At 34.7% G+C, this 15,582-nt stretch overlaps 1 protein-coding gene across 3 annotated transcripts in view; it reads right to left on the minus strand.

Annotated features, from left to right (window-relative positions):
• Nucleotides 1-490: 490 nt before the first annotated feature.
• The window catches only part of LOC129001772 (tetratricopeptide repeat protein 39C-like), a 43,530-nt gene continuing 28,438 nt past the window's right edge, over nt 491-15,582 (minus strand). For all 3 annotated transcript variants that reach the window (XM_054429210.1, XM_054429211.1, XM_054429212.1), the window contains 3 exons: nt 3,655-3,872; nt 2,595-2,713; nt 491-890 (listed from right to left, as the gene is read on the minus strand). In XM_054429210.1, coding sequence (XP_054285185.1) covers nt 2,597-2,713; nt 3,655-3,872 — 335 coding nt within the window. In that variant the 3' untranslated portion in view covers nt 491-890; nt 2,595-2,596. The remainder of the gene's footprint in view (nt 891-2,594; nt 2,714-3,654; nt 3,873-15,582) is intronic.

Raw genomic sequence — 15,582 nt, forward strand, 5'->3', positions numbered from 1 at the left:
TCAAACACTAAACAAATAGTACACTAACATTTACAAAAATGTTAACATCAATAAGAAAACAACAGGGGAAGGAAATATAATAAATTTTGTACATTTTCTTTGAAAAAGCTCATACGTAAGGTCATATGTACTACATTTATTAGTTTTTTAATATTTTTAATTACAACTAAATATAGTTTGCAGTATTTGAAAAAATATTATTAATTCTATCACATCCTATTTTAAATGTATCAGATATTTTCAACAAGTTCGTAGTTTGATAAATTTAAAGTATAACATAACACTGTAAATATAAATGAAGCTCAAAGCCTTTCTTATCTAGGTTATGCTATTTCGAATTAAATTATAACCTAATACTGGAAACTTTAACTTTCTAATACCTGGTGTTATATCTTAATGTGTAGGGTTATAAATATTTGTTCTTTGTTACTTCCTAGTTTTATTGCAATTTTAATATCATTTATGACTAGAAAAACTGTATATGGCAGTAATTAAAATCATATGTCCTGTAACACTAAATCATGTGAGTATTATTGTATAGAAGGCTGTGTCATTAGCACAAGCTGAATCTATTAAAGCCAAGGGAAAATCCAAGACTTTTTTAGGATTGCAGTTTTATACATATAGAAATATATAATAATTCTTTTAAACAATCTATTTAACATCATCCAAGAGAAGATTCCATTTCCAAATCGCCCCTGATTTAAGCATAACTACAGTAAACAAACTGCATTTGAATATATCACATAATGTCGGACGGTTTTATAATAAAACTTTGAAAAAACTTAAATTATTTTTAAATACAACTATATAAGTACACATAACTTACTGCAGTGAAATGCTAACAGGAACTAAGAAGTGAAGAGATGCCTCAACGGCTGAGGAAGCTCCTGTAAAAGATGAATAACATAAAAAAGGGATATCAATTTTGGCATTACCTAAAAATTAATTTTGAAAGAGGCTACTTGATAACAAGTTAAATCGAGGCAAACAAATCTTTAAATTGAATTTAAAGTTTGTAATGAATTAACATTAAGGAAGTGACATTTTGTCTGGCTATCTAGTATTGCTACATTTTTTGTGCCATCACTTCAGAGTGAATACTCTAGTAGGTTTCTACTGTGGCTTGTTATGTTATTTAGGTAGCTGTAGCCAAACAGTGCCATCGTGTAGGGCGACCACCGTGGACCGGGGCAGGGAAGCGCAACAACAGAAATACTAGAATGTGGTAACAAAAATTACAAATAAGCCCAGCTGCTGCAGCACAGTATATTACCATTGACTATAGTCAATGATATTAAATACTTAAAAAAATTAAATCTACACACCGAATGCTGACTTAACAACAAAGGGTATAATACTTGGTATTTTATAGTGAATGGTCCAACAAATAATTATGTTTATGTTTAGAGCTACGTAATGGTAAAATTTTGTTAGGGGTACGTTTTAATTATTTTAAGGCCGCGAATTGCTCGAGCGCACTCGACAACAATGATCAGGCATGTCAAGTGTCCTAGTTCGGGACTCGGCCACCACCACCTCGGAGTGCTAACGTAGCGGTGGTGGGGAGTAGCCGAGACCGCTGGACACTGGACAATTCTTGGGCAGTTGAAACACGTTCTCCCGAGACCATACAGCGGACCTTCTGCGAGCCTAAGTCGTAGATGCGATTTACAACGAGCGAGATAAAAAAAAGAAACAATAATATTAAACGAAATAAGTATCGACAGACGTAAGTACTGCAGTATATCCTTACAGTATTAATCTTATTTTCCCGTTTTACTTTGGCAAATAAAAGTTATTTATTAGACAAGTCATCTTAGTTGTAAGAGATTTGTGTATTATATTTCCCCGGCCGGCAACATCATTTTATTTTATTTGATCTAAAAGTATATTATTTAGTTATCTCGAAGCCAAGAAGTTCATTGGCATATTAGCTCAGATTAATTTTATTTCGATATTTTATTTTTGCAAGTTACGACATTTCTGTTCACTACGAGAGTATTATTTTTAGTTTTTATTTGAGAAGCGATTCCTTTTGTTAGGCCTAGAAGCTGGTCACGTATTTTAGTTCATATAGTAAGCATCGTATTTAGTGCCGATTTATTCCTCGTCAGTGTGTTGTTGTACTGACATTGTGGCCGTGCGATCCAAGTGCATGGCAGAATCATTTTATTTCTTTACGGAGCGTATTATTTTATCGAGCCTAGGTCACACATGGTTGTTAGTTATAGCTGAACTGCTTTTGGTCAGTGCGTTGTTGTGCTGGCGTACAACCATAGTTTACTCGTGCGTGTAGGACGACAAAGGTAACATCTTAGCAGTAGCGAGCGATGGAGACTGTTAGCGTGAGAACCCTGGACTACTCGAGCTGTCCGAGGGAACGGAGGTAAGTTTAGGCTAGGTGACCCTACCCGAACTAAACACCTCACAGCTACATACTGCTGGGTTGCTACTAAAAATATTTAACAAATTAATTAGGAATTTTAAAATTAAACCCTATTACATCTCACCTACCTTTATTGGCCAAGAACTAAAAATATTTGTATAACAAATTAATTAGAAATTTCAAAATTAAACCCTATCTCACTTACCTTTATTGACCAAGGGCTCGAAGGGCTGCATGTATTCTCACATTTAGCCGACTTTCAAAATCATACCCTTTAAAATCACGTTGGGCTCTTTCCAAGAGGGCTTTAGCTTCTTCCTTGTACTGAAAATATAAATATTGACAGTAATAAAAATAATCGATTGTAGTAGAAAACTACTCCAATTACACAAAAACATGTAAACTAAAAAAGTAAAAACAAAATATTTACTGACCCATACACTACTTATAATTACAACATAGCCTATGTGCTCAAGATATTACATGGAAATGAGTAGGAGGCTATCAAAAAAAGGTACATCCTAACAAATTGGACAATCGTTGTAAAAGAATTACAGTAATGTAATCATTGAATTTTCCAATGCAGGAGACACTCATCATTGTAGCAGGAAAAACACATATTGCCTATGTAGGTTTTTGAATAAAGCTGTCCTATACAAAACTAAAAATATATGCTCGTTTTAAACCACAGTATGTGATGGATGCAAAACTCTTGGTCACAAAATAGTAATGCATAAGAATAAGGGAGTAGGCATAAGAAAATTCATTTCAAAATGTAACTTTAATACAACCTAAAATTGAATACCAAAAGTTAATTGTGTGCACACTGATCCATGAGAATTGTAATAGGGATAACAAGAAATTTCAATTTATTCGTACCGGTATTCATGAGTGTACATCAATAGTGTTGTATGCACTAAAAATAAAGCCAAAACTACGTTCTAACTCCTTTAAAATAACCCAAATAGTATGAGAAGAAGTCTATTAAAATGTTTCTATTGTTGTTTTTAATATCAGCTTTTTTCAAAATGTTGTTAATTTCAATTAAAAAACTAATTTTATTTCATGTATTGCAGTGATAATTCGATTCGTTGATTAAAAATTGGAATTGTTGTGTGTTGGCAAACAGTATTCAGTCCAGACCTTAGGCAATGTAAATTAATTATTTAAAAATTGTTCTTTAGCAAAATCGTTGTTGATTTGACATAACTTCTAAAAACTGTGTAAATGAGATGCGCACTACACATTTTCACTGTTGTCTTTACCTCGTAAGTCTCCTGAAGCAGCAGTCTAGCCAGCTCATACAGAGCGAAGGCGCTGACATGGCTGTCCTGCGCGGTGTTGGGCAGATGCTGACGCGCAGACAGAGCAGCACGCAGGCTAGACACAGCCTCTGTGCGCAGACCCAGACACGACTGTACACTGCCTAGGATCAGACTGCGCAGACCCACCATAGGCTCACAATCTGCGGCCGTCTCACAATCTGTTTACATCGAGATGTAAGTGACGATAGGAAAATGTTTATCAGGGTGTTTCTGAATATCGAGGATTTAACGCTTTTTGATTCGGACAACATACCAACGTTTATAACTGTAATTTTTTTCAGCACATTGCAAAATATTATTTGAGCATTAATTTTGTTGGCAACGCGTTACGTAAAGACTCGTTCATCTCAGATAGACTAAATACTTGTGGGTCCCCGCTGAGGAGTTGAGTGTGTGGATGACTGCGGAAACCAGCCCCGTTGCCGCGCCAAACTCCTCAAAGGGGATTGTGTAGCCAGGAGACAGAAGAAAAAGAAATTGTTGTTTTTGTGAAACCCAAACTATTGTTGTGTAATAAACGTTGATTGAATCAAATATTTAATAAAATGTCAAAACTGACTTTTTGGTAGTTATTTTTTACTATGATGTCTCCCTTTTTTTCATGATATGTTTTTTATGCATCTTTGTGTATTTTATTGTACATTTTATCTAACCAATTTCTAAGTGTTACAAAAAAATACTTCCAATGTGAATGAGAGGGTTATTATAGCAAATCTTTAGTTTGTAGTCTACATTTAAGTTATTGAAGTATAAAATAAGTGAGTCGTATAAGTATAAAATAACAACTAGAGGTCGTCCAGTGTTCGAAACTTGACCAATAGTATGTAATGTACAGACTTCTCTATTTTCACCCCACACTGTAAATAAAATATGTTATTGGAATATTCTATTAGTTTTTATTTTCCGTTTTGTTGTGTTTTGTTGTTATTTCATCACTAGTATGTCAACCCATAAGGCCCATGTTAATTTTTTTATTTTAAATTAATTTTGTGTGCTTATTTTTTAGCCTATTTTAAATTTATAAAGGGATTCTGCACATCTAAAGGAAAATATCTTTCTAACAATATGCGTAGATTTTCCCTGCAATGTACACAAGCTGAGAAAAAAGGTTTTAAAGAAACATTCTTGCATAGATATATTATTATTTTCAAAATATTTTTGTCTTCTGTCATACATTTATTCTATAATATAAACTTAATTGGAATTTATTGCTATTGGACAACTCTGAAGATTTTGTTCTACCTAATCCTGATGTAGAAAACACAAAAAATATTTCGACCAAGTTACGTTTTATTTATTGAAGAGTTTTTTTTTATGGCAGATTTTAAAGGAACTTCATTCTCATATTTTAAACAAAATAATCTACAATCAGTAAAGTAAAACAATGTTCCTAAAAATAAAGCCTTATAAGTTCCCTACCAGGTTGGTCACTCCAGGGTATCTCAGGACTGCCACAGGGTTTGCTAACCCCACAGATGTGCATACAGATTTCATGGGTTTCATAAATATGTTAATACAATTCATGGTCAATGCACTGGATTTCAACACCAATAATTGTTGCCCACTTTATAATTGTATGTTTAATAAGCAGTTGCTTTTCCTATAACTACCAAATAACCTTTCATACAAGAAATTTTTTAGTATTTTGAAGTGATTTGTATATGTTATCGGACAAACCTGATTTTAGGATGAACTAGTTTGGACTAGGATGATCTAGTTTTTTTTTCTGATCACCGTAGGCTAAACTTGTTGTGCCTAATAAAGTTTGAATGAACTAGTATAGACTGGCTGAATTGTTAGGCCAACGAGTAGAGTATGGATAAACTAGTTTTGTTGGGTTCAAGGTCGACATCGAACATAAGATTACCTAACCTAACCTAAGTTTGAGATGTTAATTATTCATTACCCTTAAGCTTTTTATGAGTAATAGTATGTTCTGGTATAAAGCAGGCCAATCTGGTTCATCCTAACGCGACCCGGCCAAAACAGTTCCAGCATGTAATCTACAAGGCCAAACTAGTTCAGCATGTAATCTACAAGGCCAAACTAGTTCAGCATGTAATCTACAAGGCCAAACTAGTTCAGCATGTAATCTACAAGGCCAAACTAGTTCAGCATGTAATCTACAAGGCCAAACTAGTTCAGCATTTAATCTACAAGGCCAAACTAGTTCAGCATTTAATCTACAAGGCCAAACTAGTTCAGCATGTAATCTACAAGGCCAAACTAGTTCAGCATGTAATCTACAAGGCCAAACTAGTTCAGCATGTAATCTACAAGGCCAAAACAGTTCAGCATGTAATCTACAAGGCCAAACTAGTTCAGCATTTAATCTACAAGGCCAAACTAGTTCAGCATTTAATCTACAAGGCCAAAACAGTTCAGCATGTAATCTACAAGGCCAAACTAGTTCAGCATGTAATCTACAAGGCCAAACTAGTTCAGCATGTAATCTACAAGGCCAAACTAGTTCAGCATGTAATCTACAAGGCCAAACTAGTTCAGCATGTAATCTACAAGGCCAAAACAGTTCAGCATGTAATCTACAAGGCCAAACTAGTTCAGCATGTAATCTACAAGACCAAACTAGTTCAGCATGTAATCTACAAGGCCAAACTAGTTCAGCATTTAATCTACAAGGCCAAACTAGTTCAGCATTTAATCTACAAGGCCAAACTAGTTCAGCATGTAATCTACAAGGCCAAACTAGTTCAGCATGTAATCTACAAGGCCAAAACAGTTCAGCATGTAATCTACAAGGCCAAACTAGTTCAGCATGTAATCTACAAGGCCAAACTAGTTTATCCTACTGCGATCAGGATAAACTAGATCATCCTAGTCCGAACTAGTTTCCCCTAAAATTGGGTTTGTGCGGTAACATATACATTTAAAACATGTTAAAAACAAAACACGTCATGCAAAGGAAATATTGGAGAAGGAAATAGTGAGTTGTGTAATTAGTGTGCGAAGTGGCACTTTGCTGCACACGAAAGAAATGTTTACGAGAGTGTGGAAAGTTTCTCGAGTGCAGCAAAGGCACTTTGTACTCGCGTTACACATTATATTTTTTCTAGATTAACTATAAAGCATATCAATAATTAGTCTTTAAAACACTCTACATCCAACACATTTTTAGGTCAGGTTAAATCCAAGCGTTGAACAAAATGAGAAACACTGCAACGGCTGATCGTAGTCATGGCATATTTAAGTGTTGCCAGCTTATTTTCAAGCGTAAATGTATTAAGTGCCTAATAAAAGCATGCTGTTTTGTGTTGTTTTGTTTGAATACTGGAGTGCGGCAAAAGTAAGTAAATGCTGCAATTAGCAACTTTGTGTACTAATCAGTGCAAGGAAGCCCAATTCGTCAGGTGACTGTGGGAAAAGTATTTAGTCTAACTCAATCTTCCCACATGTTAAAAAAAAAACTCACTCACCAGGCCGAAAAAATCATGTCTTATCCTGGATGACTATCATGTAATATCCTGTACTATTTTGTTGAGCTTGTTACATAATGTTTATATATATGATTGGTTTTTTGGTATTTGTTTGGTGGAGAGCAGAAAAATTAAAAACTCCTTTTTAATGTGTATCCCGTTTCAGTCCTGTGCGGGGTCTAAAACTCACGTTTTGGGGATTAAAGTCTCACGTACGGATAGTATTGAATGTTACTAATGAATGTCTATGGGACAAAACTCGGAATTCAGATCATATTTAAATGTTGCTAGACTTCTTATATTACTTATAAAGGGATTTTTACATTACATTTTATAGCAATTAACAATGGTTTTGTTTGTTTTCTGCATACAATCAGGATTTAAAATGATAATTGTTTTTATATGTAACATTCTGTTTCTATACTGATGTTGTGAGTTTTTACACCTAGGGCCACTGGTCATTTTTAGCACATTCATTCTAAAGCATACATCAATAAACCCAACCTACCCGACTGATCATTGGAATTTGTTACTTTAGGCAGCAGGGAGAAGAAGGTGTCTTTAGGCAGTAGGAGTGAATAGTTGCGATCACATTGGCAGCTCCCTCTCACGTAGCATTACAAATAGTGCAAGTTATTGTACTTACCAATCCCATTTTATTTTCAGTCAGTTTGTTATCATACTAATTTGTATGCAGGCCACTAATTGTTTTTATATTTATTGTTCAATTAAAGTATTAGTTTTATTCCAAAACATTGATGCACCTGCATCAAAACGATGCACTGTCCAGTGGGTAAAAAAGAGGTTTTAAAGAATTAGTTTAATTTTACCTGACTGCGCAGTCCCTAATCTTGTTCATAATATTCTACATGATTACACAATCTAACACCAATGTAATTTCCATCTTTCGGTGATAATTTTCAATAAGCTGTGTCAAACAATCAATATAATCTGTGAATGATTCATAATTTGATAACTTCTTCATCAGCATTGTAAATGATAATTTGACCAACCCTACCTGTCCCTGTTGTAGCAATTCCAAGTGCAGCGATTTCCTCGGTTTCAGCATCAACTGGGCTAGATTAGGCTATTCAATATTTTCATATTCTACAAGTTTAACTTTTTTAATTTTGATAATTTTCTATAGCTTACCTACATCTTTACTTATTTTAAAACTTTGTTTACACATTTTCATTTCGTTTGGATAATCAATCAATAATCATACGTTATTCTGATGTCTCATTTGACAAAATGATTGACTCCTAGTGAAGCCAAAAACCTTCTTGTAGAGTAAGTAGACCAAGCATATGAGGTATTCTGTCCTAATACTGGGACGGGTGGCGTCGTCCTGTAATCCAGCTACTAGGAGGTTATGAATTGTGGATAATTATAGGGATGCACTGTGGATGCAATGCTCCCTGGTGTGGATTAACGTCCACAGTAGTGAGTACCCCCACTATCCGCAGTACTATCCTAATAATTAGACCAATTCGTTAATTACGAGGAAAAAATGTGGTTCGGATTCCACAATAAACTGTAGGTCCCTTAGTTGCCATTAGCTGTATGGGCTATTAATTAACAGCTGTGTCTAAGGAACATGTCGGCCTTAGTCACTAACAAGACGACAAGATCGCGCCACTCATCCTACACTCATCCTTCACTCATATTTGGGTTAAAATAAGCACATAGTAGCGTCCCCATCTTAAATAATTGATAATTTATAATAATTGATAAGGTAACTGTCACAGAGTTCTGTATAGCTTTGCGTTCAGCTGTTAAATTGTTCCGATAGACTTATTTTATTCACAATGTGTTAGCTTTAAAAGTATACGGTATTGTTGTTACTGAGCCTCAAACTGTTATTTCATTGTTCATCTTTGTAGAAACACAAATTTATCATTATTGAATCAAGGATATCACTGACGATACAGAATACTTTAGAACAAAATTCTAATCTAGCAAAAACTACAGATTTATGTTTTTCTCTAATGACACACTAGCTTATCTAAAAGCAAAATTTTTATAGCTACGATTGGACACAAAGTAGTACTACTAAACTTCTTCCCACTGAGATTAATTCTTTTGACACTCCTTTCCCTTTATCTAAAAGTAATTTTAATTTAAAAAATATTACAAACTGCATCCCAGTATAAAGACTGGTTGTTAAATGATATTCTCGGCCTAGAATGCTTTTCAGCCCAGCCTAACTTCAGAGTACAGTAGTAACCAATTACAGAAAAGGTCACTTCATTTTTTAATCCCTTACTTGCTGAAGTGTGGATTAAAATTATTGTTTAGGATTATAACACCAAACTTAAAGCTTTTGGGTTAAGTGACAAATCATAGCAGAGTCAATGGTTAGGCTAGGCGCACACGAGCGATTATTTTGAGGCGACTATTTCATCGGCCGATCTGTGCATCATGCATTTGAATGGAAGCGCGCACACAGGCGAGCAAAAATTGCGCCGATTTTAAAATCTAGGTTTTGCCACAGATTCGTAGGCGAGGCGATTGTCGCCCGAAAATCTGTAACGTACAGATTGTTATCAGTCCGCGCACACGGTCGACTAAAAAATCGGCCAGTCGCTTGTTTTCTCCACAGGAGTCAGTGAACTTCAGTGTGAGTTTTGTTGTTTTCTTTGCTAAAAAGGCCAAAGCTGTTATAATAAAAACTGAAACTTTCAACATACATTCTATAGTAATTAAAGAACTTTTTACTGTCATCACGTAAAGTGTATAGTTTATAAAACTGTCGATTTAAAAGTCTCTGACTTACTATCGGATGAATCCAATATTTAAGTTGTCTTCTTTTTTTCTTTGATCTAATTAGAAGAGCACAAACACAGGTTTATTTCAACAAAGTCCATTTTAGGATAGCTTAAACACACTAAAAAAATCCATTTCTTGACTGAAAAATCGCCACGTGTGCGCCTAGACATATATCAAGGGATTTATTTTTGGCAGATTTTTTAATCGGCCGATCGAAAAATCGACCGTGTGCGCCAGGCCTTAGCCTATGATAAGGTCCTCCTTGAGGATTGACTACGTTGAGTGAAGCTGGACTGCTTTAAGGCCTGCACACACTGGACCGTTGAGAATGGTGACGATATTGGTGTGTTTTCACCACTGCAGCGTTATCGCTGGGGCGTTCACACCGGAGCAACTCATTGAGCAAATGCTATAAAGGCTTTACACAGCTCCTGGAGTTGGTACTTGGATAATACAATCTTTGATGAAAAATTAATAGTTTTTTGTAGAGGTACGGTACATTAACAATTCCAAAAATTAATAAGGACCAAAAACAGATCTTTCAGACTCATACCTTGTAAATAAATCTTTGTAATTTTGATCTGCAGTATGTATTACTTTACAAAAAAGAGTTTTTTGTTTATAAGTAAGAGTTTTCTGTTGAGTACTGGTAACATTGTGTTAACGCAATTAAATTAATCAACACATCCCACATGTATAAATATTTTGTACAGCTAAATGTTCCTTATATTCTTTTATTTTACGGATCTAATAAGATGTTGAATGTTCAAAGGGAGAGAAGAAAAATCAAGACTGAGCTGTTTCAACAACTGCGAAGAATGCCAAAAATGATAATTCCTAGGAAATTGAAGTTGATTGTGATAAGAGAGGAAGAACTTGGTGAGGTATGTGGAGAATATGGAGAAGGCTAGACTCTGTAATAACCAGAGCAGAAGAGGATATTTATGTATTACAATTTTGAGATTTTAATAAGATTTATTGGTGAAAAAAAATATTTAAAGCAATACAAAATAAACACGTTTATACCTTTGAAATACATAATAAAAATCAAAAACTTTAACTTTAAGTTTTAGGAAATGACAACAACTTTGAAATAATGTTTTTATACTAAAAATAACTCATTATTCCAGTCTATATTTATAGTTTCAAAACTTACAGTTTGGGTTTTTAACCCATTGTTAATTTGATAAAATGGAAAGGTTCAAGTTTAAAGCTAAACAAAGGTTTATTGGTTTTATGTGATGTCCAAGTTCTTACACAATGGTTAAAAGTGAATTACCTGTGATGTATGGTAGGGGAACCATGGAAAATGCTCCTTTTACAATCAGTCCAAAAAAAACTAGTAACATCATATTCAGCTCATATTCGGTAAGCATTTAACACAATAGTCTAACACAAAACTCAAATAAGTAAACTATAAACTATTGAAAATAGCATTATTCATCGATGAATAAACAAGATACAAATTCTAAAGACATAGCTATGCAAAAATAAGAAAAGAAAAAGATTAAAAGTATATACGAGTGTGTGTGTAGATTTGCACACTAACCATAAATCACAACTTCATAAATATCACGCTCACAGTTGTACCTTCTATAAAAAAATGAAAACAGGGAACTATTGATGTGAGAAATTTGTTAAATCTTAACATGGATTTTATGCTGAGCCTAACAAGGTTGTTAAATAGTCAAAGGAATTAAAAAGTATAAAAAATTCAGACCAATCATAAAACTTTCACGATGCCCTAACGTAATCCAGATCAATCCAGGGGCGTATTTCACTATCTGCCGCTTATAGGCAGCTAAGTTAGCCGCCCCTCTCCCCACCTTCATCAGCGCGCTCACCGACCATACTAAGATTACCCCAATACATGCCCAGCCATCTGTTTTTGTAGGAAAGTAATCGGCAATTGCATGCTGCATCAAACAAATTTCATCAAGATATTTTTGTTTTGCTGTTTTCATGCAAACGCTATTCTGTTAAAGCAGCGTCCGGCAGTCCACGCCTGCGACATGTCACTGCAGGGCAGCACGGAAAACATGGCACGGCCGTATAATAAATTATCGACTTTAAATAGCATTTTTTCAGTTCTCAAAAATAATTGCTCAACATTTAGTATTTTTTTTTTTATTGAAACCTCCTTTTTGATTATTTATCTTCCAAAATTTTGCCACCCCCTAAAATTTCCCGCCCTAGGCGAACGCCTAGTCCGCCTATACAGCGCCTAGTGAGAAATACGGCCCTGGTTCAATCTGAATAATTACAGTGGCGAGATATTCGTTCAGTATTTCAAATAGAAACCACTTAAAATTTAGTATGTCAAATACTCTAAAATATTGTTTAAAGTAATTTTATATAAAACAAAATCATAAAATGTATGATAGGCTACATGATACAGCATCTGTCATCTATGCTTAATAAGCCTTTGCGGTTTCAGGCAGACTGCATGTTTTAGAATTGAATAGATAGTTTTTTTTAGTTCTCAATCATTTTTAACACAAAAAATAATACATAAGTATTAACCAAATCAAGAAAAACATAGCTAAAAGCCTTAAAATTAATGTAATGTCGTAATAGGTCTGTGATAAAAATAGATACACTATTACACAACGTTATTATACTATATAAATTAAATTATAGGTTGGATAAAATTATTGCATGTCTACAAACGAAGTATTAAAAATCTCACTTACGATGGAATGTGACTAAGTGCAGCACAAAATACAGTAGGCCCACTTGGTTTTGTTCACTAACACACTGATGTTTTATTCAATGCAATATATTAAAACGTCACTGGATAGATGTTGTGGAGAATGTGAGAGCTGTTTTAGAAGGTGCAGAGCTACAATATTTGAAGCTGTGATCCAAGGTTCCTTAAACATTTTAAGGATTGGTACCATCGCTTTCATAACGGTTCATCGGTGTCATTTCTATCTCGTTCTCAACACGACTTCTTCGTTGAAAGCTTTCATTCAAATTTTTTAACCACCATTGAAAAACTGCTGGGTCCAAGTTGTATTTTAAATAAACCAAGTAAACCCATTGAGGATATGAGAGATGTTTCAACAGTAACATAAAAAGCATTTTGCTTTCTTTCGAAGTGGTTCTCGGAGACAGCTTCCACCAAATTGAGTTGAAAGATTCAATTTTGTATAAAAAACGAGAAATGATCCTGTGTAAGAGGGCTACCCCGGAGATGATCATTAAGAGTACCAAGCACAGCCAAGCCAACGGAAATATGAACTTGTTCATCAAGTTTCTCGGGAGGAGACACAAAAGGTCGTGAAGTTGTTGCGATCCTGATGGACCAAAGTTATGGAAATGACACTTAGCCATCAACGGGAAAATCTTCTTCAACTCTATATCCCCATTCCACCAGTTGTATCCCAGTTTCTCAAATTTACCCTCCATGATGAAATCCAGCATTTTGAACATTGCATATGGAATACAAAAGTTTAATATTTCACACAATATAAAACTGCAAGCCCACGGACAAGCTTCTACCTTTAATCGTTGCAGAGACAACAATTTGTTCACATTGTGTCTTACAGATCGATTAATTTCCGTCTGTCCCTTCTCTTTCATTAATTCCTCGACCCATTTCACACTTTTTATAGTCTCGTCCAGAAACTGTCCATACAAGAAGTTGTAAACAATCTGACCAGTGAAGCTAAAAAGGAAAACCCCCAGCATAATGAAACTGACCCATACATAGTAAGTGTGAAGATTCTTTTCTCCGTCCTCTTCATTCTGGACTCCCCTGTGCCGGTAGAACTCTGACTCTGATGTTAGAAAAGTGAACTTTCCTTGGATGTAGCAAAAGTTTTCCACTGCCTTTACGGACCTTTCAGTCATATCTGAGATGCAGAGTATCGGCGGGTCCATGCCATCGGTGGCGAAAGGTACAGTACTTAACAATAGAAACACATATGGTAGTTTAACATAGATAGCGTGAAACAAACCAAAATAAACATTTGGAACAAACGAATTATACAACGAGAGTAGCTGGCTAGCTACTGTGGTGATCATGTTGCTTGAGAACAAACTCGCGACTGACTGCGACCACTGAATAGCTGACACTGAATGAGTCACACAGTCGCGAGTGAAATAGCAGTGCTGAGCTAGCAAGTCTGCACCTGCACCTGCCTTTCCTGGTATAGCTGCTAAGCAAAAACTGTTCACGTGTTGTTTGAACATCTACAAATTAATACAACTTTCTTTATTAACAGGACACTATTATGTTATTCATTGAGAGAACATTTGTGGGAATACATTTTTTAACAAATCACTTTCTTGAATAAAAGATGAGGTCATGTATTAAATCATCTAGTATAAAATAGTATTATTTATTTTAATTATAAAAATAATGCTATAGTACATTATGTTATAGTACATTATATGAAGTCAATATATGACATGTATATATAACTATAATACCAGAATATATAACATATCATGAAAAACCCACCATGAGAAATACAAAATACCCTTGAGTAAACAGGGTCTTCAAAAATAATTTCCTGATACAAAAAATATATTCTAGTAAATTTTGTCGATTCTTCAAAGTCATAAATAAAAAATAACGAATAAATGATAAATAAAAAATAATCATTAAGTATAGCCTAAACATTAAGATTGTTGTAAGTATTGTAACAACTATATCAAGCAATTCAGTTAACTGTAACTAAAATCAAAATGTAAGCTGAGAGAAAAAGAATGGTTTAGAAGTTATAACAAGTTGACCAGCACCTAAAGAATCAAAAGAATAGATGTAGACTGTTTAGGTTTATAACCTATATTCAAAACAGGTTTTCACTGAAACACCCCTTTTCCAACCCTTGTACTTACTGGTTTTCACAAATGAGGTTTGATTTGAAATCAATTATTACAAATGTTTTCTCCTCGGCACCCACACGCTTAAGCCTACCGGACCTATTAGGAAATCGGGTCCTGAGGAGAAATGCACAACAGTGTATCAATTGGGCTTAGACAGGTAAAATTATCAATACTTTTATTTTTTAACTCCAATGTAAATAAATACTTTTTGGAAGCTATTTTTAGTATTTTTTTAAATTCAGAGTCACCATTTTATTTTTGTGTTTAATTCTATTTGTTTAATACTCTGCATATTATTTTGATCATAAGTATGCTTTATATTGACAATCAAGTATTTAATTTTGAATTAGCAAAATTAACCCTTTGAGTGCCAACGTCCGGGGAACCGGACGTTTTTAAAACGAGCCAAAAGTGCCGACGTCCGGCCGACCGGACGTTTTAGAACGAGCCAAAAGTGCCAACGTCCGGCTGACCGGACGTTTCGTAATGATCGAACAGTTGTCATTACAACCGAATGGATACTCGGATTCTTTTAACCCATATATTACCATTGAGTCGAAAGTTACTAGATGCGATACATCGATTTTCGTTGGTCGAAATATCGAAAATTCGATTTTTACGAAATTTTAATCTAAAAATCGCCAGATCGCGCTCGGCATTTTTAGCGCGACCTTCGGGAAAAATCATCGGCATTTTTTGAGCGTTACTTTTATTTCTCGCCTGGCATTCTAAGGGTTAAACCAAGCACATACTACTGGAAAATATTCCAACTGTCGCAAAATTTTAATCCAAACAGAGTTTTTCAGTGTAGAAGTGAGATAAAATTAAT

The sequence above is a fragment of the Macrosteles quadrilineatus genome, unplaced genomic scaffold (genome assembly GCF_028750875.1).
Source record: "Macrosteles quadrilineatus isolate MER2022 unplaced genomic scaffold, UCM_ALF_1.0 Scaffold_8__2_contigs__length_117827958, whole genome shotgun sequence".
Taxonomy (NCBI): domain Eukaryota; kingdom Metazoa; phylum Arthropoda; class Insecta; order Hemiptera; family Cicadellidae; genus Macrosteles; species Macrosteles quadrilineatus.